General features: G+C 35.2%; 1 protein-coding gene across 1 annotated transcript in view; it reads right to left on the reverse strand.

Annotated features, from left to right (window-relative positions):
* The window catches only part of LOC130247967 (connector enhancer of kinase suppressor of ras 3-like), a 115,141-nt gene that overhangs the window by 79,545 nt on the left and 9,694 nt on the right, over positions 1 to 25,902 (reverse strand). Inside the window, exon 2 of the mRNA XM_056481483.1 lies at positions 13,630 to 13,793. Coding sequence (XP_056337458.1) covers positions 13,630 to 13,793 — 164 coding nt within the window. The remainder of the gene's footprint in view (positions 1 to 13,629; positions 13,794 to 25,902) is intronic.

Here is a 25,902-nt window from a genome sequence, read left to right on the forward strand (position 1 = left end):
ATAGATGTGTGAATTGTGCTTTCCAGAAAAACTACAGAATGCCCTTGCCTGTGTTAGAAGCGCATTTTTGATTGATATTTAAAATAATATATTAATCCTTTTAAGCATATTTGCTGGTATTACTTTGCGAAAGAGGCTATTGAATACCAGTTTCAGATGAATAATTACTAGTCCATAATAAATAGATACTAGTAGCTACTGAATAAGTACTAAGAGTCTACTGAACAATTATTAGCATCTAATAAATAAGAACTGGCCTGACTCCAATGAATAAGTTTTTTTTTTAAAAAGGTACTACCTAGTTATTCTTAACTACAAGTAGCATGAAGATAGCAAATTTATTGCCTAAATGTTAAAACAGCTTGCCGTGTATACCGGCCACGGGTCATTCTCACAACCTCTCCAGCCAAAAATCCCATCACATTCCATGGCAGCGGTCAGAGTCGACGCATGAACATGGTCACTGCTTGACTTCAAAGGAATTCCAGACCCAGCCAGACACTAACTGACAGACTGTTTGCATGGACTTATAATCTGACAAAAAAAAGCATGGCTGTTTGCCCTGGTCAGCAAAAACAAGCAAAAATACAGGTGTCTGAGAGATACATTAGAGTGATAGTTCACTCAAAAATGAACATTTAGTTTCTTTCTTCCATTGAACACAAATGAAGATATTTTCAGAAAGCTGAAAACCTGTAACCATCGACTTTCATAGTAACAAATACTATGGAAGTCAATGGTTACAGGTTTTCAGCGTTCTTAAAAATATCTTCTTTTGTGTTCAAGGTTTGGAACCAATTGTGGGAGAATAAATAGCAAGTAAATTAAAATTTTAGTGTGAACTATCCCTTTACCCTGCACTGAGTTCACAAAGGATACAAGTGGTCCTCCGGAATCCCCCCTTGTTGGTTTTGTATTATCAAGAAGCTTTAGCTATGATGAGTTTTTGCTATGGCCAAATTCCTAAAGCATCAATCTTCTAGATAGTAATTTCAATGCTGCCCTCCTCATTAAATAGCTGTGGTAAAAATTAGCTGCAAGAACTCCACAGATTAATTTTTTATTTGCACAGGAAAAAATAAGAAAAAAAAAGTGATGAAATAAAGAAGTACAAGCCACTATGTGCGGGAAGAGGCAGAAACCCAAAAGCCTCTATCTACATGGTAAAGAAAGCAATAACAAAACAATAGCAATTCAAGAAAGTGCTAAATTACAATAACAAATACATAATAAATTCAATGTATTTACTAAACTGCTTTTCGATTGGTTAGAATTAATATGCCTATGGAACTCAAAATGTCACAAAATGTCGAGAAACGAGTGCACTGGCTGATTGTATCCCTGGTCATAGTATGCTATATAGTTTGTACACATCACTTTAGACAAATTATACATTTTGAGAACGAAGTGTGGCTGAGGCTGGAAAACAATGTTTTTATGCATTGCAAACAGCGAAGGCACATCGCAAGTCACTTCAGGAGGAGGCGTGAATTAATTTAGCTAAACTGAGACATGGTCATCTTCTGGAAATATTATCACTGATACATCAGGTAATGTTTTTCCCTCTCTCTGTTTAAATCAATGACTGTAAAAATATGGACGACGCGACAGCACCTTTTCCCATTGAACGCTTTTAAGGCAAAACACCTCATGACGGGCACAAACTGTCACAAAAGACTGATAAAATTGGAACCTGGGTATACGCAGAAGGGACTACCAGATGAAGCCAGAGGCGCGGAATCAAGCTTCCAACCAAACGCTTGTACGTCAAATCAACCACGCCCCCCGAACCTCTTATTTCACCACCCCTATCTGCATATAAGGCTTGCTAATATAAATACATTACATTTAAAAACACATAATAATATACGATTTATTTAAAAGCTGTGTGATGTAAGCTGTTAAAATTTAATAAAAATAAGATATGTTGGACTGCAAAATAAACAAGCTTTCTTGCAGTCTAGCCTAAACTAAGCCATAAGCACGAAAAAAATATTTCTTTTATAATGTGTTGTTAGCATTTGTTATCTTCATAGGGGTAGAAAAAACACTTGTAAATATATGAACGATAACATATAAACAACACATACATTTTAGAAAGGTTTTTATTTTTAATTAACAATCAACAGGACCCAAAATACCATAGGTAACAATTTATCATACGGGACAAATTGTGCGTTTAAAAGATAAATACAGCAAGATTTCTAAATATCAACAGGATATTTACACATCCCATCCCTACACTATATATAAAATAATCCTTGTCAATTTGTACAATAAACTTAGCAGTATTAATACATCAACTGATGTCTACATGATATGGGCCTATCAGCTGCTGCAACATTGCTTGTATATTATTTATCAAATTTTTTTGCCTCCGTTTTCATTTGGTTTATCTGATGCCTTACTATCTGGCAAAGAGGAATTTACCCTCATTTTAATGTTTATTAGGAGTTTTCAAATAAAAAGCCAACGATGCATGATGTATATAAATAACATATAACTTTTACAGCTATATTTGTTAATAAGACTCGGTTTCTAGAACATTAATATTTTATAATAGCAAATTCAGTAGATTAACTCGATAACATGCCGAAATGTCAGAGACATCCTTTTAAATCATGTTCAAATAACGTTACAGGAGATCAATCAGGAGATTGGCTAGCATTAGTTTTGTCTTCCTAATTATTGTTTCTGACCTATAAAATGAATTACTGCTAGATAACGCCTGTATTTTGCCCGTCATGGCTAGGGGTGTATCAGCAAACTAATAGAAGCCAGATAAAGCCCTGACTTTACAGAATAAACAGTGTTCCACCAGATTTTGTATAAGCCTTTCTTTAGACTCAAGTCTCGTTCATTAACACTGAGGAAGTGGGTTTTATGACTTGTACTGCAGCCAGCCCCCAGGGGGCGATCTAACGGCTGGGAGTGTCACTCAAAAGCAGGCATGTGGCACACTTGTTTTAAAATTGCTAGTAAAGCATGGTCAACAAATATTTTTTCTCCACATCCCATAATGCACAGCGCATCGGACTACGGCAGCTGGATTAGTCCAAAAAGGAACAGTACTTTTTAAAACATTAAAACAGATTCTGGAATAGTTGGTGGTTCATTCCACTGTGGCAACCCCTGATATATAAGTCAAAGAAAAATAAATGAATGAATGAATTTTTTTACTTTTCTAGTCATCTCAACTCATGTCAATCAAACTGACTAAAAATATTAAGCTAAACTTTGTACAAGTTAAAAAATGTAGTTAAAACCTGACTTGTTTATAAAAATAAGTTAAAGCAACATAAAATATTTGTTGTTTTGATTATTTGTCATTACATTTTTTACGGTGAGTACAGGATAAATCATTCCCCTGGATCTGAATTAAGTATTGACCTCTGTTTTAATGAACTTTAGGAAAATAAAAACTTGAGATGGGGCTAAACTATGATGGCCGAGAGTGCTGCTATTTGAAAAAACACATGCAATTATAAAACACAGGAGAAAATCGAGAAAATATCTCCATCCTTCTGACAGCATACGTGCTGCAAATCCTCACAACGCAAACAAATGAATAAAACGCACTGCATTTTCTCACAACACTTGCAAAAACAATGGAAATGTTTCAAGGGGACTGAAAAACGTGACGGATGATTTGAAAGGTGATCTGTGAAAGGTGAGTTTTTTATTTGTTGATTTTAACATCCTTATTCTCTTGTCTTTTGTATTTTATTAGCCTAAATAACCATAATCTAATTAGCCAGATCTGTCACGTTTTAGGGTCCCCTTGAAACATTTTCATTGTGTTCAGGGCTATTTGAAAGTATTGTGAGAATTTGCAGCCATTTTTGTAATTTGTTTGCGTTGTGTGAAATTTCAGCACGTTTTTTTTTTTTTATGTGTTTGCATTGTGAGAATTTGCAATGTGTATGCTGTCAAACGGATGAATATCTTTTCTTAATTTGCTTTCATTCAATTTTGCAAATAAAATTTTTTGTAATTGCACGTGCTTTCTTAATTTGCAGCACGTTAAGCTCTGTCGGCCACCGTACCAAACAGTAAAAAACAGAAGCGTGACAGACGAGCATAAAATATATATTATTATACAGTCCATTATAAATACATTTATCTACTAGCACATTTGACCTCGCTAGTGTTAAATTTGGTGAATGACTAGATTATATGTCTGCACATTTCTTTTATTGGGAGCTGCTTTTTAAATGTTTGTTTTTGAGGCTAACAGATGTTGAGCCTGACTCTGGCCTGCAGGCAAAAAATATCTCCATCCGCACCCGCTAAAAACATAAATACAGACATGAAAACACCTGAGAGGAATAAATGAGAAAGACAGACAATGGAAAAGTTGAAAGAACAGATTATAAGCGACAAACGCTAAAGCCCTTACCACAAACACTGAAAAGTGCCAAAGTTCACTTTCACCTTCTAAGCACAGATGAATAGGAAGCTGGATTTCTGAGGCAAACAGTTTAGCCATTTACCAATAAAAAAGGGAAGTATATTGAATAAATAGTACATCTGTAATTACACTGTTAACGAGTTTTTTTTAAAATTACACAGTATTTACATGTAACTGTAGTATGAACTGTATTTTACTGTAGGACAGTATATTACCGTTTTTAAAGTTGCATTTTGAAGATTTGTGTGTTTTTTACAGTAGACATACAATGCTGTGGATGCATATATAGCAAGATCATGCTGCGAATAAATACAGTACTTTTTTGCTTTAATTGATTTACAGTAAGCTACTGTAGATTCTACAGAGAAGTCTTAACAGTGTATGGGAACTGTTGAATTGAAAGGAATAAACTCATTTTTGTATAAGGAATGCTTCCACACTGGAGTTCTAAGAACTCATCTTTTTAAGACTGCATTTTTAGTTTCTTGATCATTTTTATGAGTTTTTAACTGATTATTTTTTATGTTGAATCCTTGTATTTTATTGCGTGCTTTATTCTCAGTTGTTGTTGCACTTTGGCTTTTGGAAAAGTGCATTATACTGAAAATAAATGGTTCACTGGATTTACTACATTTTTTAAGGTGAATGGTTGCTAACAGTTTATATAGCCTAAATTCAAACAAACAAATAAAGTTGGACATTACTAAATTTCATTTGTTTGTTTAAATTCAGCCCATTAAAACTGTTTGCAACCACTCACCTCAAAAAAATTGATTAAATCCAATGAACCATGTTTTTCCACTGTAAAAAATTTTATTATTATTTTAAACTACAAAGTTATAATTACGACAAATAAAGGGAAACTGCAATTGTGGTGGGAAAGCTGAAATTGCACATTAGTCGATACTGTGTAATATGAAAACTTGATATGTAAAAAGCAAAGTGACAAATTTGCAGCAGCGACAAAATCTCATCTCATTATATAATAACTCAATTTGTGGGATATATAAAAAACTGACATTTTTTGATATATGGTTGAATTATTGTACAATATTCAGATATTTTGAAATAGTAGTAACAGTAGTTGTAATTATCACAAATAATTAAATTTGAGACAAAAATGTGAAAAATGACTTAAGAAAGAGCTTAAATTTTGAGATATAAAATATCTCGAATTGTGACAGTAGCAGCTATGACTTAAGGGTCTATTTTGACGATCTAAGCGCAAAGTCTAAAGCGCATGGGTAAAAGCATTAAGGGTGTGTCCGAATCCACTTTCTCTATTTTAAGAATGGAAAAAAGCGCTCTGCACCCCGGTGCATAGTCTAACAGGCTTGTGCTTATTCTCTAATGAATTATGGGTGTGTTTTAAGTATAACCTGCATTCAACCAAGCAAAGTCTCATCTCCCATTCTCTTTAAGAGTCAGTTGCGTCGCACTATGGCGCATTTGCTATTTACATGGTGGACTTTGCAAGTGGAAAAACTGAACGCTTCACTAGCAAAAAAAAAAACAGTAAAACAGAGCATCTGCAGTGCGAGGATAATGAACAATCCTCCCCATTCAGCCTCTTTACTTTCTCTTTACTTTACTTGTACTCTTTACTTTACTCTTTTACTTTCGTGGAGTAAGAAAACGGAGGAAACTCACTCCACTGAAGACATCCATTAGCCTACATATTAATTTTAATTGTTAAGCGCAAAGATTTGTTCCAAAACTATTTCTAAAATCAGTTCTAATTTCCAGCAAATTAATAAATGGACAACAATAAGGAAGTATGGTCAAAAAACTGAGTTATATCCAAACACACGTCCTATTCTTATGCCCCATAAAGTATAAATATCCATATAATGAATAATACTGCTTATGATAATAACAGTCTACAAATGCAAATTGTCCTGAATACACTGAAAATAGCCCCTCCCCCCAGGTGAAGAAGGGCTAGGAGCTGTAGTTTTTATATTTATATAGAAAAAAATAATTTTTGTAACATTTTAATCCTTTAATTTTATTTTCATATACAGTATAAAGATAATTGTTTATTGCTGTACATCCTGTGTGTATAAAGCAATTGTGTAAGCGTTTGGACCTGCATAACTAATGCACTCCACACTGGACTTTAGCCCAGCTTTTAGTTGGTCAATAGCGCAGTCTATAAGATTAGATATAAAATATACTAATTTTGACATTTTTGTGACATAAACTGACATAAATTGCAAGTTGAAATTTTGTGAAATAAAAAGTCCCAATTGTCACAACTATCACAAACTTGAAATTGGGACATAAATGAGCAACATAAATTCTGAGATATAAAACGTAATTGTGACAGTAGCAGTTGTAACTGTCAAATATAGTTGACATTTTGAGATGTAAAAAGTCACAATTTTCATTCATCACTGCAGATGTGAGATAAAAAATGTGACAGTTAAAACATTTAAAGTCGAAACTCACACATACAGTAGTCAACATTTGAAGTGGATCATCACTTTTAATAAAAGTTGTCCTAAATCTATACTGAACAAGACCCTTTCTTGCTCTAGGACAATTTCGAAAAACATTTTTGATTCACTTCGAATGTTGACTACTGAGTTTTTGTACATAAACTAAGAGTTACTAAGTTACTAAGTTTTTGCAACAACTGCAAAATTCATTCATTCATTTTCCTTCGACTTAGTCTCTATTTCAGAGATCGCCACAGTGGAATGAATCGCCAACTATTCCAGCATATGTTTTATAGCGCAAGTATAATTTTATATTTTCCTTTGGACTGTGGGTGAAACCAGATCACCCAGTGGAAATCCACACGAAGACGGGGAGAACAAGCAAACTCCACACAGAAATGCCAACTAACCCAGCCGGGACTCAAACCAGCAACCTTCTTGCTGTGTGGCCACAGTGCTAAACACTGTGCCACCGCTTAACATTTAATCGGAATTCCAAGCTTCTTCAAAGAACCCCAAAAAACTTTACTGTTGTGGAAGTGAGCCAGGGCACGTCCTCTAAACGTTCATGAAAGTGATTTTAAAAATAACCAGAGACCTAACAGATACACAGAGCTGAGATGAGGGCGAGTCAGTCCACTGGGCGGAAACTACTGGAACAATGGCGTGACATATTTTCCTGCTCGAGCCGACTGTGTTTGTATCATTGAATGTGTGTGTTTAAGTATGTGTGTGTGGGGTATTCATTAATTTGTGTGGTTATTCTAGACATATTTGACTTTGTAAGCACATTTCGGTTGATCCCTTTGAGGAAAATGGTTCAAAAATGATACAGAATGATGTATTCTGAAGTATTTTAAAACTGCAGAATGGTTTAGGGGAAGTGTTATGTCTATAACATGAAACATGAACATGAAAACCCAATGTGTGTGTTGCTAGTATTCCTAGTATGTCCCCACAAGTATAGCAATACCAGTAAATTTTGATAGCATTAGGACGCTTTTGGTTCCCGTGCTGCCCATTACATTACAAACCACAAATGAGGGCAAATTCTTCAGCAGGATAGTGCTCCTTCTCATACTTCAGCCTCCACAGCAAAGTTTCTAAAAAGCAAAGAAGGTCAAGGTGCTTCAGGATTGGCCAACCCAGTCACCAGACATAAACATTATTGAGCATGTCTGGGGTAAGATGAAGGAGGAAGCATTGAAAATGAATCCAAAGAATCTTGATGAACTCTGGGAGTCCTGCAAGAACGCTTTCTTTGCCATTTCAGATGACTTTATTAATAAGTTATTTGAGTCATTGCGGAAATGTACGAATCCTCCAAGCTCATGGAAGTCATACACAATATTAATTCTTTTTCCACTGCACCATGACTTTATATTCTATACTGTACATCATTTCTGTTAAGTGACAAGACTTTTGTTGAAGCAAAGTCAGACCTTGTAGTCCTAATTAAATAATTAAAAATCAAGGCATGGTCATATATTATTTTAGTAAAATAAGCGTAATCTAGAGATCTTTGCCTTTCATATAAGCCACTTCTGATACCAAATGATCAACTAGAAGTCAAGTTATTATTTGATGTTCCTAAAACTTGGATAGGCGACAAGACTTTTGTCAGGTAGTATATATGTACAGTTTGAACAGTATAAACATCCTTATGTCTAGGAGAATTCCCCGTAAAACATAAAAACCCAAATTGTGTGTGTGTGTGTGTGTGTGTGTGTGTGTGTGTGAGAGAGAGAGAGAGAGAGAGAGAGACAGACAGAGAGAATGTGTGTGTGTAAGTCTTTGTGTACATGTGTGTGTGACAGGTGGGTGGGTCACATCTGTTTCCTGCTCTTCCAGAACACTCTACCCCTGAGTGCTATAGCCGGCCTCTCACAAACTCAACTGCACAATATCTATCCCAGCCTTCATTCTACAGTTCCTCTGTAGTCCTGCACTTGAATGCTGCAGGTGATTTTTCAAAACAAACTGAAACAACTGAGCTAAACCTCTCATAACATCATCTAAATAACATCCCTGTGAAAAGCCACCCAGTCAAACAGGTAGAGCTTTAACACACGACTCAACACCAAACCACAAACCTTCCGTTTACTTTGCTTTAGGCATATTCTTAAAAAAAAACACCTTTTGTGTAATTATGGAGGGATGAAGAGAAGTGGTTCACACATGGCTGTCATTTGCTCAACCTGGGGTTCCACCGTCTAACTGTCTACATATGGTGACGAAAAGGCAGTGTTGGAGCCAAAAACATATATCTGAATTTACGGTGTTCATAAAACAGTAGGCAAAAAAAGTTCCTGGATGACTTACTATTTCCGAAAAAGACTCAGAAGTGCACATGTACTATCCCATGAGGCCACTGGCAGGTACGTGATGGTAAAGACATAGCAGATGTAGAGTGTGGTACACAAACAGAACTGCATACTACACACATTTGTGCAATTGAGAGCATACTGTTTTAATGTTTATGAAATCAAATGTAGACTTGACTTGACTTCACTTGGTTGGTTGGTTGGTTGGTTGGTTAAATAAACTGGTTGGTTGGTTGATAGGTTGGTTGGTTGACTATATAGGTTGATTGGTTGATTGATTATATAGGTTGGTTGGTTGACTATATAGGTTAGTTGGTTGGTTGGTTGGTTATATAGGTTGGTTGGTTGATTAGTTGATTGATTATATAGGTTAGTTGGTTGGTTGATTGGTTATATAGGTTGGTTGGTTGATTGATTATATAGGTTGGTTGGTTGATTGATTATATTAGCTGGTTGGTTGGTTGGTTGGTTGAATGATTGATTATATAGGTTGGTCGGTTGATTGATTATATAGGTTGGTTGGTTTGTTGATTGGTTGATTGATTATATAGGTTGGTTGGTTGATTGGTTGGTTGGTTGGTTGGTTGGTTGATTATATAGGTTGGTTGGTTGGTTGGTTGGTTATATAGGTTGGTTGGTTGGTTGGTTGGTTGGTTGTTGATTATATAGGTTGGTTTATTGACTGATTGATTGATTATATAGTTTGGTTGATTGGTAGGTTGGTTGGTTGGTCGATTATATAGGTTGGTTGGTTAGTTGGTTCATTATATTGATTGACTGGTTGGTTGGTTGGTTGGTTGGTTGATAATATAGATTGGTTGGTGGATTATATTGATTGGTTGGTTGGTCGATTATATAGGTTGGTTGGTTGGTTGACTGGTTGGTTAATTGATTATATAGGTTGGTTGGTTAATTGATTGATTTATTGGATGATTGATTGATTATATGATTGGTTGGTTGATTGTTTGATTGTCTAGGTTGGTTGGTTGATTGATTTATTATATAGGTTGGTTGGTTGGTTGGTTGGTTGGTTGGTTATATATGTTGGTTAGTTGGTTGATTGATTGAAGCATTGGTTGATATATTGATTTATTGGTTGGTTGATTGATTGATTATATTAGTTGATTATATAGGTTGGTTGGTTGATTGATTGATTATATAGGTTGGTTGGTTGACTATATAGGTTGATTGGTTGGTTGGTTGGTTGGTTGATTGGTTGAGTGGTTGATTGATTATATAGGTTGGTTGGTTGGTTGATTGATTATATAGGTTAGTTGATTGATTATATAGGTTGGTTGGTTGGTTGGTTGGTTGGTTGGTTGGTTGATTGGTTGAGTGGTTGATTGATTATATAGGTTGGTTGGTTGGTTGATTGATTATATAGGTTAGTTGGTTGGTTGATTGGTTGGTTGATTATATAGGTTGGTTGGTTGATAGGTTGGTTGGTTGATTGGTTGGTTGATTATATAGGTTGGTTGGTTGATAGGTTGGTTGGTTGATTGATTATATAGGTACGTTGGTTGGTAGGTTGATTATATAGGTTGGTTGGTGGTTTGATTGATTATATATGTTGGTTGGTTAATTGGTTGGTCGATTATATAGGTTGGTTGGTTAGTTGTTTCATTATTTTGGTTGGTTGGTTGGTTGGTTGGTTGATAATATAGATTGGTTGGTTGATTATATTGATTGGTTTGTTGATTATATTGATTGGTTGGTTGGACGATTATATATTTTATACAAAAAAAAATCTATACTTTTGTGTAAAAGTTAAAAAAATAAAACAGTACAAATCACACATTGTAAAATCGACATTAAAATTTGCACACAGTATTATTATATTTTTTAACTATTAATATTTTTATCCTATAAAATATACAAAATATAATTAAATTATTTCATAATCCTATTTAATAATAATAATGAAAAAATATATATTAATAAGATTTATAAATAAATAACCTGGGGCTCTCTGGTTGTGAACTAAATAAAATATATAAATATCAAATTCTTTGCGAGGGTGAGTGAATGATATCTGGGTGAAATATCCCTTTAAGTAACATCATAAGTAGTTAAATAAAAAAAATAAAAAATCAATATGATCAAAATAAATCATGATAAAAGTTTTGTTATATTATTTTAATGAGTTAATCCAGCTTTTGACGTTTTTTTTTTATCATACACATTTTATCTTGATGTTTTAAGTTTGTTTGGAAGTTGAAACAACTTGTAAAGTCAACATGATTCAACTTAGGAATTTTCTAAACCAAAAAAATCCATTGACACATACAAACAAATTAACAAAAGCAATAGTAAGATAAGAAAAAGCCCGTCAGTGCAGTCTCTTATTATAAACTCCTGTGTCAGCCATGAGTACCGACTGAATGGACACAGTGGACCCTGTTTGTTCCAACTGACCCTCTCTATTCATATATTCGCCAGCATGTTGGTACAGAGCTGCCGTTAACACAGATTCTCCGATAAGAATCAGCAGGGGTTGCTAACTGAGCACCAAAACACACACACACACACACACACACACACACACACACACACAGGTCAGAATGTTCCTCAACTGCACCATGTGTTTTTAAAATCACTAATTCTGTCTGAGAGAGAGCAAAGGAAGTCAGGAAGAAATCTTGGGAAGGAAACGCGTGAGCGAGAGAGAGAACAGCTGATCGGAATGCTTAGGAAATCACAGGTTTCCTGTTCACGGCAGCCTCCACCTATAACTGATCTCCTCCAGTGTTAGATAACAGCATTTGTGTCAAACTATTAAGTTGGCCCAACTAATCTGTATGTTTGCGTGGTCTGATTAACTGTCAAAATGTTGTTAGCATCCACCGATTTTTATGCGCATTTTGGAATATAGCGTAACAAGTTGCTTAATGGAAATGACAAGCTCCACGTGCAACAGAAACATATTTACAGAATTAAGTCCAGGATGCGCATCAAAAAAGTAATGTGATTTTGTGTGAACAGATCATGTGATAATAATAATGGTCACGATGGGACTGCATTAATGGACAAAAAAACAGAGCGAACGTATTGTAAAACATTTGAAATGTTGTTTTGGTCATTCTAAATTCCCTCAATTATCAAAGTGGTTTGATATTATTATGTCCAGAACTGTCTTGCGCTCCTATAGAGAGTTTTGTGATTCTGAAAGTCACTGCGCATTCGAGTCGAAATTAAATTTACTATATAAGGAAAACGCCCACAGTAGCTTCTCCTACTGCAGCAACTCCATATTTCGTATCGATATTTGATGCCAGTTCATTGGGAAGTGACGTTTTTGTTCTCATCGACTCTTGACTCTTTGCTTTATTTGCAAATGTTTTATTATCGCAATATTGCTGTTTTGCGCAAATTTTGCTGATTTTGACCCAACATTCTGATGTTTTCCAACCTCTGCACTCATCTAAACTCATATTTTGACCAGGTGAAGGGTTGCACAATATTGGGGGAAAAATTGACATTGCAGTATTTTGTTTTTGCGATATGCATTGCAAGACAAAAATACATTTCACCAGAAGGATTGAATAACTTTTTTTGTGAAGAATTCACTATTTCAGAATGTTTTGGATGATTTTATATGGGAGTCCATTTGCAGAAATTATTCAAATTAACTTTTAACTAGATTTGTATTGGGGGAAAAACATAGAAAGCAGAGTAAAAAAGTGCTTTGTATTTGTCTGGTAAGTCTGATGGGGAGTTCAACACCAGATGCGGTTTGTGCAAATAGATTGGGCTATTAGCACGCAATTAGATGCACTGATTACATGATTAGCACGTAATTAGCAAGTTCCTGATTGGTTAACGCGGCGCGAATGTCTGCCAAAGTTCAGATTTTTCCAACTCAACACGATTCAGACAAATCACACGTTAAGCGAGTCGAATCGGCGCATTCGGGCAAATAGCACCAACTGATGTCTAATCATGTCTTTGCATTGACTTAACATGTGAATCACTCACACTTAATGCTTCATTCAAGTCTGATGTGAATGTACCATTAATGGCAGTTGGGCACAAATATTAAAAAAATTTAATGTAAAATGACACTTTATATGACACGATATATAAAAATGTTACTCAATTAGTTTTTGTTAAAGCTACAAATGCTATTGTTTCTTATGCCTGAATGCTTCAAACTGACTTGATATGTTTAATGGAGAAAAAATGCAATTATTAAACATTAACTACACAATAATTATAATTAATCTACAAGTTCCTGGTCAACAATAACCCATACTTGAAATTGCAGATCCAGCAACTATTGCAGATGCACACATTGCAATATCGATGCTGAAACGATATATTGCGAAACCCAAGCCAGGTGTTTGAACATCTACACACACTCTCTGATGAAGCAAAGTGTATTGGAGGGTCTCTGTGAGAGATCTAAGCGAGCGATTCGACAAAAGACAAGCTGTTTGGTGGATGAACTACTGACCAATGCGCAGAGCAAGTCCACCGCCTCCAGAATGAGCTCCTGATGTCCGACGCGGGTGACTGCCAGCTCTTCCAGCTCCTGATGGGAAATCTTCAGCAGCCGCTCTCCGCTGATCTTCTCTCTCTCAAAGTTGGAGATGTACTGCTGGAGGCTGTCATCCAGCCCTGAGGGACAGAAAACAAAGACAGTATTTCAGGTAAATCCACATTTTTATCTGACACCTCAACTGTCCGTGCAAACATGGAGATGTTAAATCAATATAAGATGTTTGCGTTAGATTCAAGACTCTCGATCTCGCTAAGTGACAGTTACCTGATCAAAAAAAGTTGGGACAGGAGCAGTTTAGGGCTAGAATTCAGGTAAATTGGTTATATAATAATGATGTGATTTAAAACAGGTGATGTCAACAGGTGATTGTAATTATGGTTTGGTTCAAAAGCAGCATCCAAGAAAGGTCTAGTCTGTTAGAAGCAAAGATGGGCAGAGGATCGCCAGTTTGCCAACAAATACATGAGAAAATTATTGAAATGTTTAAAAACAATGTTCATTAAAGAAAGATAGGAAGACATTTGGATATTTCACTTTAAATAGTGCATAACATAATTAAAAGATTCAAGGTATCTGGAGGAATTTCAGTCCTTGAAAAACAAGGGCTCAAGCCTAAGCTGAACAACCGTGATCTCCAATCCCTCAGGCAACACTGCATCAAGAAATGTCAATCATCTGTAAGCATTATAACCTCATAGGCTCAGGACTACTTTGGAAAACCTTTGTCAAGTACCACAATACGTAGTTACATCCACAAATGGCAGTTAAAACTGTACAGTGCCTAAAGGAAGCCCTATGTTAACAGTGTCCAGAAGCCCCTTCAACTTCTCTTGTCTCGGAGGCATATGGGATGGACCATCACACAGTGGAAACTTGTACTGGGGTCAGATGACTCATTATTTCAGGTAAGTTTTGGGAGAAATGGACACCGTGTACTCCAAACCAAAGAAAAGGACCATCCAGACTGCTACCAGCAACAAGTCCAAAAGCCAGGGGCTGTCATGGTATTGGGTTGTGTCAGTGCCCTTGGCAAAGGTAATTTGCACTTATGTGATGGTACCATTAATGCTGAAATGTACATATTTTGGAGCACAATATTCTGCGGAGAAAGAGTATTCAGGTTCTTGACTGGCCTGCCGACAGTCCTAACCTGTCTCCAATAGAGAATGTGTGGCACAGTTTAAAGTGCAAAATTCCACAACGAAGACCCTGTACTGTTGCCCACCTTAAGACTTGTTTGCAGGAAGACTGGGACAAAATTACACCTGAAACACTTCATCAATCCCTAAACATCTTTTAAGTGTTGTTGAAAGGAATGGCAACATTACAAAGTGGTAAATGCTTTACTGTTTTTGAAATGTGCTGTAAGAACCAAAATTGGAATAAGTATTTATTAAAAAAAATAAAATCATGAGGTACAAATTACATAATGTTTGGTGTATTGTCTGCAATGAAATACAATCAAAGTAAATTTAGAAATCACTTCTTTTTTTTTATTTGCGATGTCCATACCGTCCCAACTTTTTCTGATTTGGGGTTGTATGTCAAATGGAGTATACTTTGAAAGCCTGCAAAATCAAATGCTGTTCTTACTTAGAATGTTAGAATGTTTCTGCTCCAAATATCTCAAAAGTCTTAAATCAAAAAACATTTTCTAAGTAATAATGTTTTGTTTTCAAAACTAATAGGTAAAAATTCAATGAGTTTTTCCTTAAAACAAGTGAAATAACCTACCAGTGGGGTAAGCAAAAAAACTTATTCCAAACTGAAACCAAGATTATTTTACTTACCCCACTGGCAGATTATTATCGTGTTTTAAGAAAGAAACTTAATTTTGACCTATAATTTCTGAAAACAAAACTATGTGTCACTTGTCTACACAACGCTTCTTGATTTAAGAATTTTTAGATATTTGGATTAGAATCAAGCCAAAAACTCATAACTTAAACAAAAGTTAGGTTATGTTTTAGTGTGTCTGAACTATTAATGAACAGTTAATCAACATTATAGTCAGTAAAACAAAATCCATGCGTATTAGTTGAAACTGTCAACTAATAAGGAGCCTTCTGTTCACTGTTTGTTGGACCGCAGTATAAAAGTATCTCTTTGTTGGGGGTAGAAGCTTCTTTTAAAATCAAAGAGAAAGTGAGAAAAGAAGGCAAAGCGGGGTCAAAGGTCGCATTTGGGGACTCCTGAATGCCTTCGCTCTCAGCGCTCCTACTGAGAGACAACAGCTGCATTTTGTAAGCTCAGAAAGAGAGATGCAGCGTCAATGGTGCAGACTGAAAAAAGCCTCCGCATTCGAGAAAAGTGTCAACAAAAAGAGTCAATGCAGTGCATGAGCTTTTGTTGTCGGAGTATTCCTACGTTAAATAATCAGGCAAAACTGAAGGGGATGTTTGATTTGTTTGATTGACATGCACATTTGGTGAAGGACTGCTGTGATTTTTATATGTCAATAAATTGGTGAAGTGGCGAGGTGAAAAAAGGGTTAAGTTTCAGACAGATAAGCAGTTAAAATTTATATACATATATTTTTGTAAGTAAAGTACAGTTAATCCACCTACAATCGATAGTGGTACTTAACGTCAGTTGTTCTGAGCTCACTCTGAAATTTAAGCGATTATTTGATTACTTTGTAGATTCTTTTGGCAGCGAAATAAAAGACATCTAAAAAAACCTCTGAAAAGTAGGTAAAATAAATGATAGTAAAGCTATGAACTGAACAAAACTATGGATGAACACTTTAAAATAAAAATAATTGATGAAATAAAAATATATTGTCAAACAAGACCCTTTTAAAAGAGTTTATGTTTAATTTGGTGAATGTTTATTTTACTGATGAAGTGATTGAACATCATACTGAACATCAATTGTTCATTCATTCGTTCATTTTCCTTCGGCTTAGTCCCTTTATTCATCAGGAGTCGCCACAGCGGAATGAACCACCAACTTATCCAGCATATGTTTTACACAGCGGATGCCTAGCCACAACCCAGTACTGGGAAACATCTATACACTATGGAAAATTTAGCTAATTCAATTCAGCTATAGTGCATATTGGACTGTAGAGGAAACCAGATACCCAGAGGAAACCAAAGCGAACACGGGGAGAACATGCAAATTCCACATAGAAACTCGAACCAGCGACCTTCTTGCTGTGAGGCAACCACTAAGCCATATTGTCGCCCTGAACATCAATTATATGCAGATAAAATAATAATACAAAAATCAACCATCTTCTGCACATCTTTTCCCAGATGCTCCAATCAGGTCTGACAGTCTCACGGTTTACAAGAGAAAGTTGAAGACTACAGATCAAAGAGGATGTCAGTGGGTGGAGATCTGTTTACATGATCACAAGCTCTGCAAGCCTTCAAATTAAGCATTAAAGGAATACTTCACCCAAAATAGAAAATTAAAATCCAAATATGATCAGAAAACAAAATACTTGATTAATCTAATCTAAACATACATTAAAGGGCACCTATGGTGAAAAAACTACTTTTAAAGCTGTTTGGACAGACAAATATGTAGGTATAGTGTATAGACTGTCATATTGGGGTGATATAAACACACCCAGTCCTTTTTTTTTTCCCAATTTAACAACATAAAAACAGTGCACCAATTGGATCGGTTTTCAGATCGACCGCAACTTGACGTTGTCAATATTGATTGACAGGCTGGCATTAACATGTCTCCGTAGTAACACATATAATCATATCAACAAGAGAGGACGTGCGCAAAGCAACCGGGATTAAAGGTCTGTTCAGTTTGCAATGATAGGCAATCGTCATCAAATGTGATCAAGAAGAGTGGGTTGTACAAGTTTAAAATGTTTTAAAACAGAGCATGTGTGTAATGAATTAAAGTGATTCACTTCAGATTCACTTTACCAGCACAGCCATGTGTCAGAACAATTATAAAAGACGCTTCATCCCGGTTTGTGGACATTAAATCAGGTTTATTTTGTATAACAACATAACAGATATTCAAACAGCAGTGGAGATTAACCTGTATCCTGTCACATATGCGTGCAAAAAGAGTGCAAAGCTAAACTCTGTGTGTGTGTGTGTGTGTGTGTGTATGTGTGTGTGTGTGTGTGTGTGTGTGTGTGTGTGTGTGTGTGTGTGTCTGCGCTGTGTGTGTGTGTGTCTGCGCTGTGTGTGTCCTCGCTGTGTGTGTGTGCGTGAACTTTGTAACGACATTGCATGTGACTCATGGTTGCAACTCCACAAAAAAATGCATCAAATACTGATTGGAAAACTGAAAACCTGTAACTATTAACTTCCAAAGTATTTGTTTTTCCTACAATGGAAGTCAATGGTTACCCATTTCCAACATTCTTCAAAACATCTTCTGTAGTGTTCAACAGAAGACAGAAACTCATAAAGGTTTGGAACCACTTGAGGGAAAGTAAACAGTGAGTGCATTTTCAGTTTTGAAAGGAAAGGAAACACTCAGGAAAAGCTACATGTGACAACTTTGAATCTTGTTTAGAGAAAAGTCTCAGATATAAACAAATCTTGCCCTGCTGAGTAAATATAAAGGAGATAATAATGTCCAGAGTACAGTAGCTCCCACCGTAGCAGTTAGGAAACATGACTGCAATGCATGAGGTCTTTCATGCGGGGCTACATGGTGGGAAAAAACCACCGTAAAGCCCACTAATCGTATCCGCTCGCATCCAAATAACTAACAGGCTTAAAATGTCATATTAGAGAGCCGAGCCGGGGTTACAAATGAGAGAGTAGAGTGTCTTTCTCTCTGCGTCCCCTGTCCCGATGGAGTCTCTCATTGACACGCTGAGAAAGTCAGCGTGTGTGTACAAAAGGCAGTAGCAGTGTGTGTTTCTAATGCGTTCCTACTGAGCCTTTGGAAAGCTCAAGAATGTTTATTGTTCTCCGCGTGCGTCTGAAACTCCTCCAAGATTCCGAGTGTTGCTCTTCCACTCCATATCGAGGCCTGTGGGAATCACACGCCATCCCAGACCTGCCCTTTAGCAGAAGTGCGAGAAGAGAAATATGCAAACCAAATATTTTTATCCCAAACAAAACGTGCATCACACCTAAAACCGAGGACTTCATCCTTATGGAATCATGTCACAGTCTGTGATTCAACATTGAGCTGGGCGATATTGCTCTCATATCATGATAACAATATATATCACAATATAGTACCGCTTCTATAAATTCAATCAATTAATTAATAGTTCACAAAAAGCTTAATGTAATAAGGTCAAATGTTTCTCTCATACTTTTGAGCTCATAATGTAAATCAACAATGTATTTTGTTACACCATTAAAAATATATATATAATATGAAACTAAATTTTGTCCATACAATATATTCGTCACATTGCACACCCTTAAATCGGCATACTATAAATATATTACTAAATATTTCTAAAGTGAACTGATCCACTTGTATCATTAGTACAATGAAAGCTTAGACTTTCTTTATATTTACAGTAACGTTTTAGTAAACAGTATTACAATACTCCAAGACCAGCTGAAACTTACTCTATACTAATTTGCTAATTCAGACGTAAATGCTAATACCAGTAAACAGAAGTGTGTGGCCTATTTGCATACTTCTATATCAGTGTGTTGATGTACTTCCAACTTAAACTGAAAATTGAGTAGGGGACGGAGCTTTCAACAAACAACAACAACAACAACAACAACAACAACAAATTTCAGTGGATTAACTTGGACAAATGAGATGTTCACCTGAAAAATAACAATGTGCACTAGCGGACATTTCGAATAAATTGTTGTGACGAATCATAATTTAGTTGCGAAAAACATTTGTACACACATTTCAGATAAAAATGTGTACGTGTAGTATAAGTTGTTTTTAAATTTTTCAAATAATGTTTTTGTTTGAAAGTTTTGATGAATCATGAAATATTCGTGAAAACATCTGTATGGACATTTCAAGCAAAAACGTGTGCGTGTGGTGTAAGTTATTGAATTTTTTTAAACACTAGGATAACTTTTGGCATGAATATTTTGATAAATTATGATATATTTGCGGAAACGTCTATACAACCATTTGACGCAATAATGTGTATTATTTCCTTTGCATTTGCATTTTAAAGTATATACTCATAAACGTCCTTCATATGTGACTTCAAAAACACATGATTGCAGGTCCAACATTAAAAAAAAAAATTGTTAAATAAAATGCTAAATTCAATCAATATGGTGTAATGGTGTGTAATATTGAGCTTGTATAAATTATGAAAATGTATTACCGTAAACAATGTATTTTGTTAAACCATGAAAAAATATATAATATGAAACAACAGACTTTTTATTTTGTCCATATGATATATATCGTCACATTGCACACCCCTAAATAAGTGTGATATAAGTTGTTCTTTAATTTTTTTCGAACAATTCAAATAAATTTTTAGTATGAAAATTTAGATGAATCATGATTTAGTTTTGAAAACATTTATATGCACATTTCATGCAAAAATGTGTGCGTGTGGTACAAGTTGTTTCTAATTTTTTCTCAAACATTTCGAAGTAATTTCTGTACGAAATTGGTGAATCATGAAATATTCACAAAAACGTCCATACACACATTTCACGCAAAAATGTGCACGTGTGATATAAATTGTTCTTGAATTTTATCAGACATTTCTAATATATAGCGTCCATATGAACATTTCACAAAAAAAAAATGTGTATGTGTGGAATCAGTTGTTCTTTAATTATTTTTTCTGGCATTTTAAATACATTTTAGTACAAATTTTTTGATGAATCATCATTTATTCGCGAAAACATTCGTAAGCACATTTCATGCGAAAACATGTACATGTGATATAGGTTGTTCTTGACGTTTTTCGGACATTTCAAATATATATTTTAGCACAAATGCTTTCATAATTCATATTTTATTCGTGAAAACATCCGTACGCACATTTCCCGCAAAAATGTGTACATGTGATATAAGTAAGCTGTTCTTGATTTTTTTCAGCCATTTTAAATAAATTTTTGTATGAAAGTTTTGATGAATTATGATTTATGACAAAAACATGTGTACGCACAATTTTCATGCAAAAACTGTGTAAATAAGACCCATTATTTTTTATAATCCCGTGTTAAACACTTTTTTCCCCAGATTAGCACAAGGCGATCCTGTTTTTAGCAATAAATAGCACAAAGCTCTTCACTCAATAAAGACAATTCTGCTCGGCTGGTGCTGCCATTTACTAGCGTACGCATTGTTTAGCCTTCAGTATCGTCGGTGCATGACTGCGGACACGTGCTTATAGTTTGTCTGTGCTGTAAATAAGTGAAGTTTGGCACACATTCCACCGCCTGGGGGGTCAACAGAGGGAATGTTTTGCCCCGCCCCCATTTCACCCACTAGAAACAAGTGTTCATAAAGCAAGAGCGGATGAAAGAAGCATTTGGTGCATTTAGTGTCCCTCACAATGGTGACGTGACATCAGTCTTTTCCACCGGCAGGAGATGAGAAAAAACAAAAGGCAGCGGTGGGGGGTGGGGAGAGAGACGGATGGAGAAAAGAAATATCCTTCATCCACTCAACACAGTGGGCTACTGAAGCTCTGCTTGTGTTTTCTGGTGCAATTCCAGCAGTGATATAACAGCGGCCAGTCTGAGATAGAGGCTGAGCTCATTGAGACTCAATTATCCTGATGAATAAACTCACTGCGCTGACTGGAACCCAATGGTACCTGAATAAAGCTGGTGAACTTTGGTTGGGGACTTTACACAAGGATTTATTTAATAGGTGAAATGTTCAGCCAACGTTCAGCCAAACAGAGGACTTTTATATTTACTTAAAGTCTCAAAGGGAGAGTTCACCCCTAAAATCAGACCAATTTAAGATTTTAAGATTTTCTGTTGAACGCAAAAATAAGATATTCTGAAGAATGTTGACAAAACAAAAAATACTGTGGAAGTCAGTGGCTTTTTCCCCCAACATTCTTCAGAAAATCTTGTTTGTGAAACTCAAACCGGTTGGAGACAATTAAATGCTGGCATAATATTCATTTTTGGGTGAACTATCCCTTTAAATGAGCATTAACACAACTTAATATTAAATATAAAGTTCATCCATGAAATAAGATAAGTAAGACAAATAAGATATTTTGATAAATGTTGTTTATCCTGTAGCCATTGTACAACAGGGGGAAATGTATATAAATCATTGTCTAACTCTAAGGGTTTTAAACATTTTTAAGTTGTGTTAAACAAAAGAAAACAATGCTAGAATTTTCATATTTAGGGTGTCATTTATGATAATCTACACAATCTATACTGTTAAAAGTGCTTTAGACATAAAGATTAACTGAAATAAAATTCTATTATATTCCTTTAAGCTGAAATATATCTTGCTTGTATTATAATAGGACTTCTCTGGACTTCAAAATATGCCATAAGAGTAGGTTCGAATTTAAAGAACGACATAAGTTAACTAATGCTAATCTGTAGACAAATGAAGACCAGAGCCAGGCTATGAGCAAGAGTGTAGCTGCTTGCTAACAAGTCTGTTTTTTTTTAAAGCAGCTGCAAGTCAAGCCAAGGCATTTCTCTCAGCATGTGCCACAGGAATGAATTAAGCTATGAACTTGGCATGAACTGGAACAGACAGACAAAACAGTAGAAAGACAGAAAGATAGACAGACAAAGAAAGAGAAAGAGAGATCAACAGACTGATGGATAGCATTAGCATTGCTAAGAACTTATGTGTCTGACTTTAAGGGCGATTTTTTTCAATATTTAGATTTTTTTGAACCCTCAGATTCCAGAAATGTAAAATAGTTGTATATCAGCCAAATATTTTCCTATACTAACAAACCAAATAATTTATTAAGTGATATATAAATCTCAATATAAAACAAAAGGGACACTTATGACTGGTTTTGTGGTCCAGCGTCACATTTTAATATCTTAGATTTAGTGAGATAGTAGTGTGGTGAGCTAGTGGTATGGTGAGCTAGGGCTGTGGTAAGTAATATAATATCGTAGCTTAACTGTTATTGTTGCAATGTGTGAACTGACATTATCAAATGTCACTTACTTTGTCAGACAAAGTCTTGCCAGTCCAAAAACATTCAAGTAATGAAGTGTTTTAGAATGCTTTTAGAATGACCCTATGATTTAACTTAGATGCCTTTTAAGACTTTAAGACTATGCTTTTAATACTCATACACCATATTCATTCATTCATTTTCCTTCGACTTAGTCCCTTTATTAATCTGGAGTCGCCACAGCGGAATGAACCGCCAATTTAACCAGTATATGTCTTACACAGCGGATGCCCCTACAGCTGCAACCCAGTACTGGAAAACATCCATACACACTCATTCACACACATACACTACAGACAATTTAGTTTATTCAATTCACCTACATCACATGTCTTTGGACTGTGGGGGAAACAGCTGACCATGTCGCCCATATACCATATTGTTACTGTATACAAGTTAAAAGAACACTCACCATTTTTGGTTTGACAATTTTTTTATTAATTCAGCTAATCTCTGGGCCTAGTGGGAGCAATTTTAGCTTAGTTTAGCATAAATTGAATCAGATTAGACCATTAGCATCTTTTTTCATCTCACATAATTTTCCTATTTAAAGTTTGACTCTTCTGTAGTTACATCATGTACTAAGACCGACAGAAAATGGTAAGTTGCAATTTTCTAGGTCAAAATGAGTAGGAACTATACCTCATTGTGGCGTAATGATCAAGGAACTTTACTGTCGAAGCATGGCTGCAGCAGGTGCAATGATATTAGGCAGTGCACGAAAGGTAACTTACCAGCTAGGTAACTAGGTAACAGCACTACGTAATATCATTGTGCCTGTTACTCAATTTTGAAATGCTAACAATCTAATCTGATTCAATAATGTATGCTAAGCTAAGCTAAAAGTGCCCCCGCAAGACCCAGGGATCAGCTGAATGGATCAAAATATGGTAAAACTCAACTGTTTAACTCTAAGGGACTTGAAAAATGTGCCTATTTCTTTTTTTTTTAATTAATTAAATTTACAATCCAAACTTCTTTTAGCCTCAATACTGTCAGTTGTTTTTTTGCTTAGTTTTTTTTCATTTTGCCAGTGAAATAACACAGAACAAAGCCAGTGCAGAACATTTGTACATCTCATTCCCAAATGAATCTTATTAATGAATCGGGGGAGCTAATGATTCATTTATGCGTTCGTAAAGATCAGTGGTTTTGAACACATTTTTTGAAAGAATGATTCAACTCAATCAAAAAGATGCAACTTTGTCAAAACCGCACATTTCCCAACGTTTTCTTGTATATGTTATTGTACAACAAAATAATGAACTGAATTGACTTATCTATCTTAGTCTATAGTCACCTGTCTCCTGTGTGGTGGAGGGCGGTCTGTGTGTTTACATCTGCGTGTGGATGAGTCACAGCCAATGTTGCTAATAAAGACGAAACTGCCATCTCCGCCTGATACACAAACAGTCAAACCACAGTCACGCAACTCGCTCATGTGTGACAATATCTCGTGTGGCCAAAAGCTCCAAAAGTTCCTACAACATGACGAGATGCTGTAATGTTGTCAGAGAGCATTGACGTGGCCTGAAGAAGAGATCTGATTACTAAAAGGAAAAACGTTTTTTTGTGTATTGAGTGAAGTGTGTCAGTCTGGTGGTGAAATATGCAGGCGTGTTACAGCACGATTTCTGACGATAACAGATAATCAACTGAACAGCTTTAGGCAGTGAGGCATTTTTTCAGCTGAACGCATTTCTCTACTTAGCTCTCATTTATTTTAGGAATTTTAGGGCTGCACTACAATTGAAATAACAAAAATATACATTTCTATGACCCTGGCCCACTTTATATTGAGTGTATTTTTATTTTATGGCAAAAATCATTCGAATATTGAGCAAAGATCATCTTCCACAAAGACATTTTGTAGATTTCCCACTGTAAATACATCAAAATATAATATATAATATACATTATATAAAAATATATTGTAATTTTTGAATAGAGAACTCAATTTGGACAACTTTAAAGGTGATTTTCTCAGAAATTCAAATATTTTTATCTTAAGCTGTAAAAAAACGCTTGGTTCCATATAATCGATTGGACTGGGTTCCATACAATGTTTAATTATTATGCCAAAAGGAGAGTTTAGTTCCTAACCATATCAAGCTAGAAAATAGCAACTTTTCATTTTTCATTGGTCTTCAGCTTTAAATAAGAAAATTATCAACTTTTTTTTTTTTTGAGCGAGATGCTAATGGTCTAATCTGATTCAATGATTTATGCCAAGCTAAGCTAAGAATTTTCCTGCCAGACCCGGAGATCGGCTGAATTTATTCAAATATGAAATGTTTATCCAACCTTATACAACATGAAGGACTTGACTTAATAGGTTTTACAAATTTAAGTGGATTGAACATAAAACAATTAAGTTTTCCTCCCAAAAAAAAATTAAGAATTGTGTTGTTTTAGCAAACTTTCAATAAGTAGTTTGACCAAACAGTAAACATAATTTTAATTGTATTTAAATGGAAAAGCTTACCTATTCATCTTTCAGATGATGTATAAATCTTGACTTGAGTCACACATATTTAGTTTTCTAACACATATTCTGCTATATATGAGCAATTCTAAGCAAATGTCAAACTTGCCATGAAAAAAATAAACGTTTTCACCAAAATAGTGAAATCGTTTCTACGTTTTTTGCGTAAGCATGTATATTACAGTACTGTAAATTTACTCAAAAATGTCTCTGTCAATGTTTTCAGACAATTATATTCGATTTAGCAAAGTCGCACAACTGGCAATTTCACATCTGTCACATCCATATCGCCGAGATGTCACATGCATAACAAAGCTTTTCCCTCATAAATGCAAAAATGTACAATAAATAAAATCAATCATTGTTGTTCGATAGTGAGCCAACCCTTCTCCTTTTGATAAGGATTATTTCTTTTGATTTATGCAGTTTAATACACAACATTTCTACTGTACAAAGTATGTTGTGTACTGTAAACTCTTTAACTTTTTTGGTCACATCTATAACTCATGTTTATTTTCTTCATTTCAAATGTAAAAAATGTTTACAGATTGATATTTTTCTGATGCCATAACTCTTTGTTGAGTTGTTTTGGAAAATATAAACCGATGTTTCATTATAATGTAAACATATAATTTCTCAGTAAATTTATGTTTTGAATTTTTACTGC

The sequence above is a fragment of the Danio aesculapii genome, chromosome 20, assembly GCF_903798145.1.
Source record: "Danio aesculapii chromosome 20, fDanAes4.1, whole genome shotgun sequence".
Taxonomy (NCBI): domain Eukaryota; kingdom Metazoa; phylum Chordata; class Actinopteri; order Cypriniformes; family Danionidae; genus Danio; species Danio aesculapii.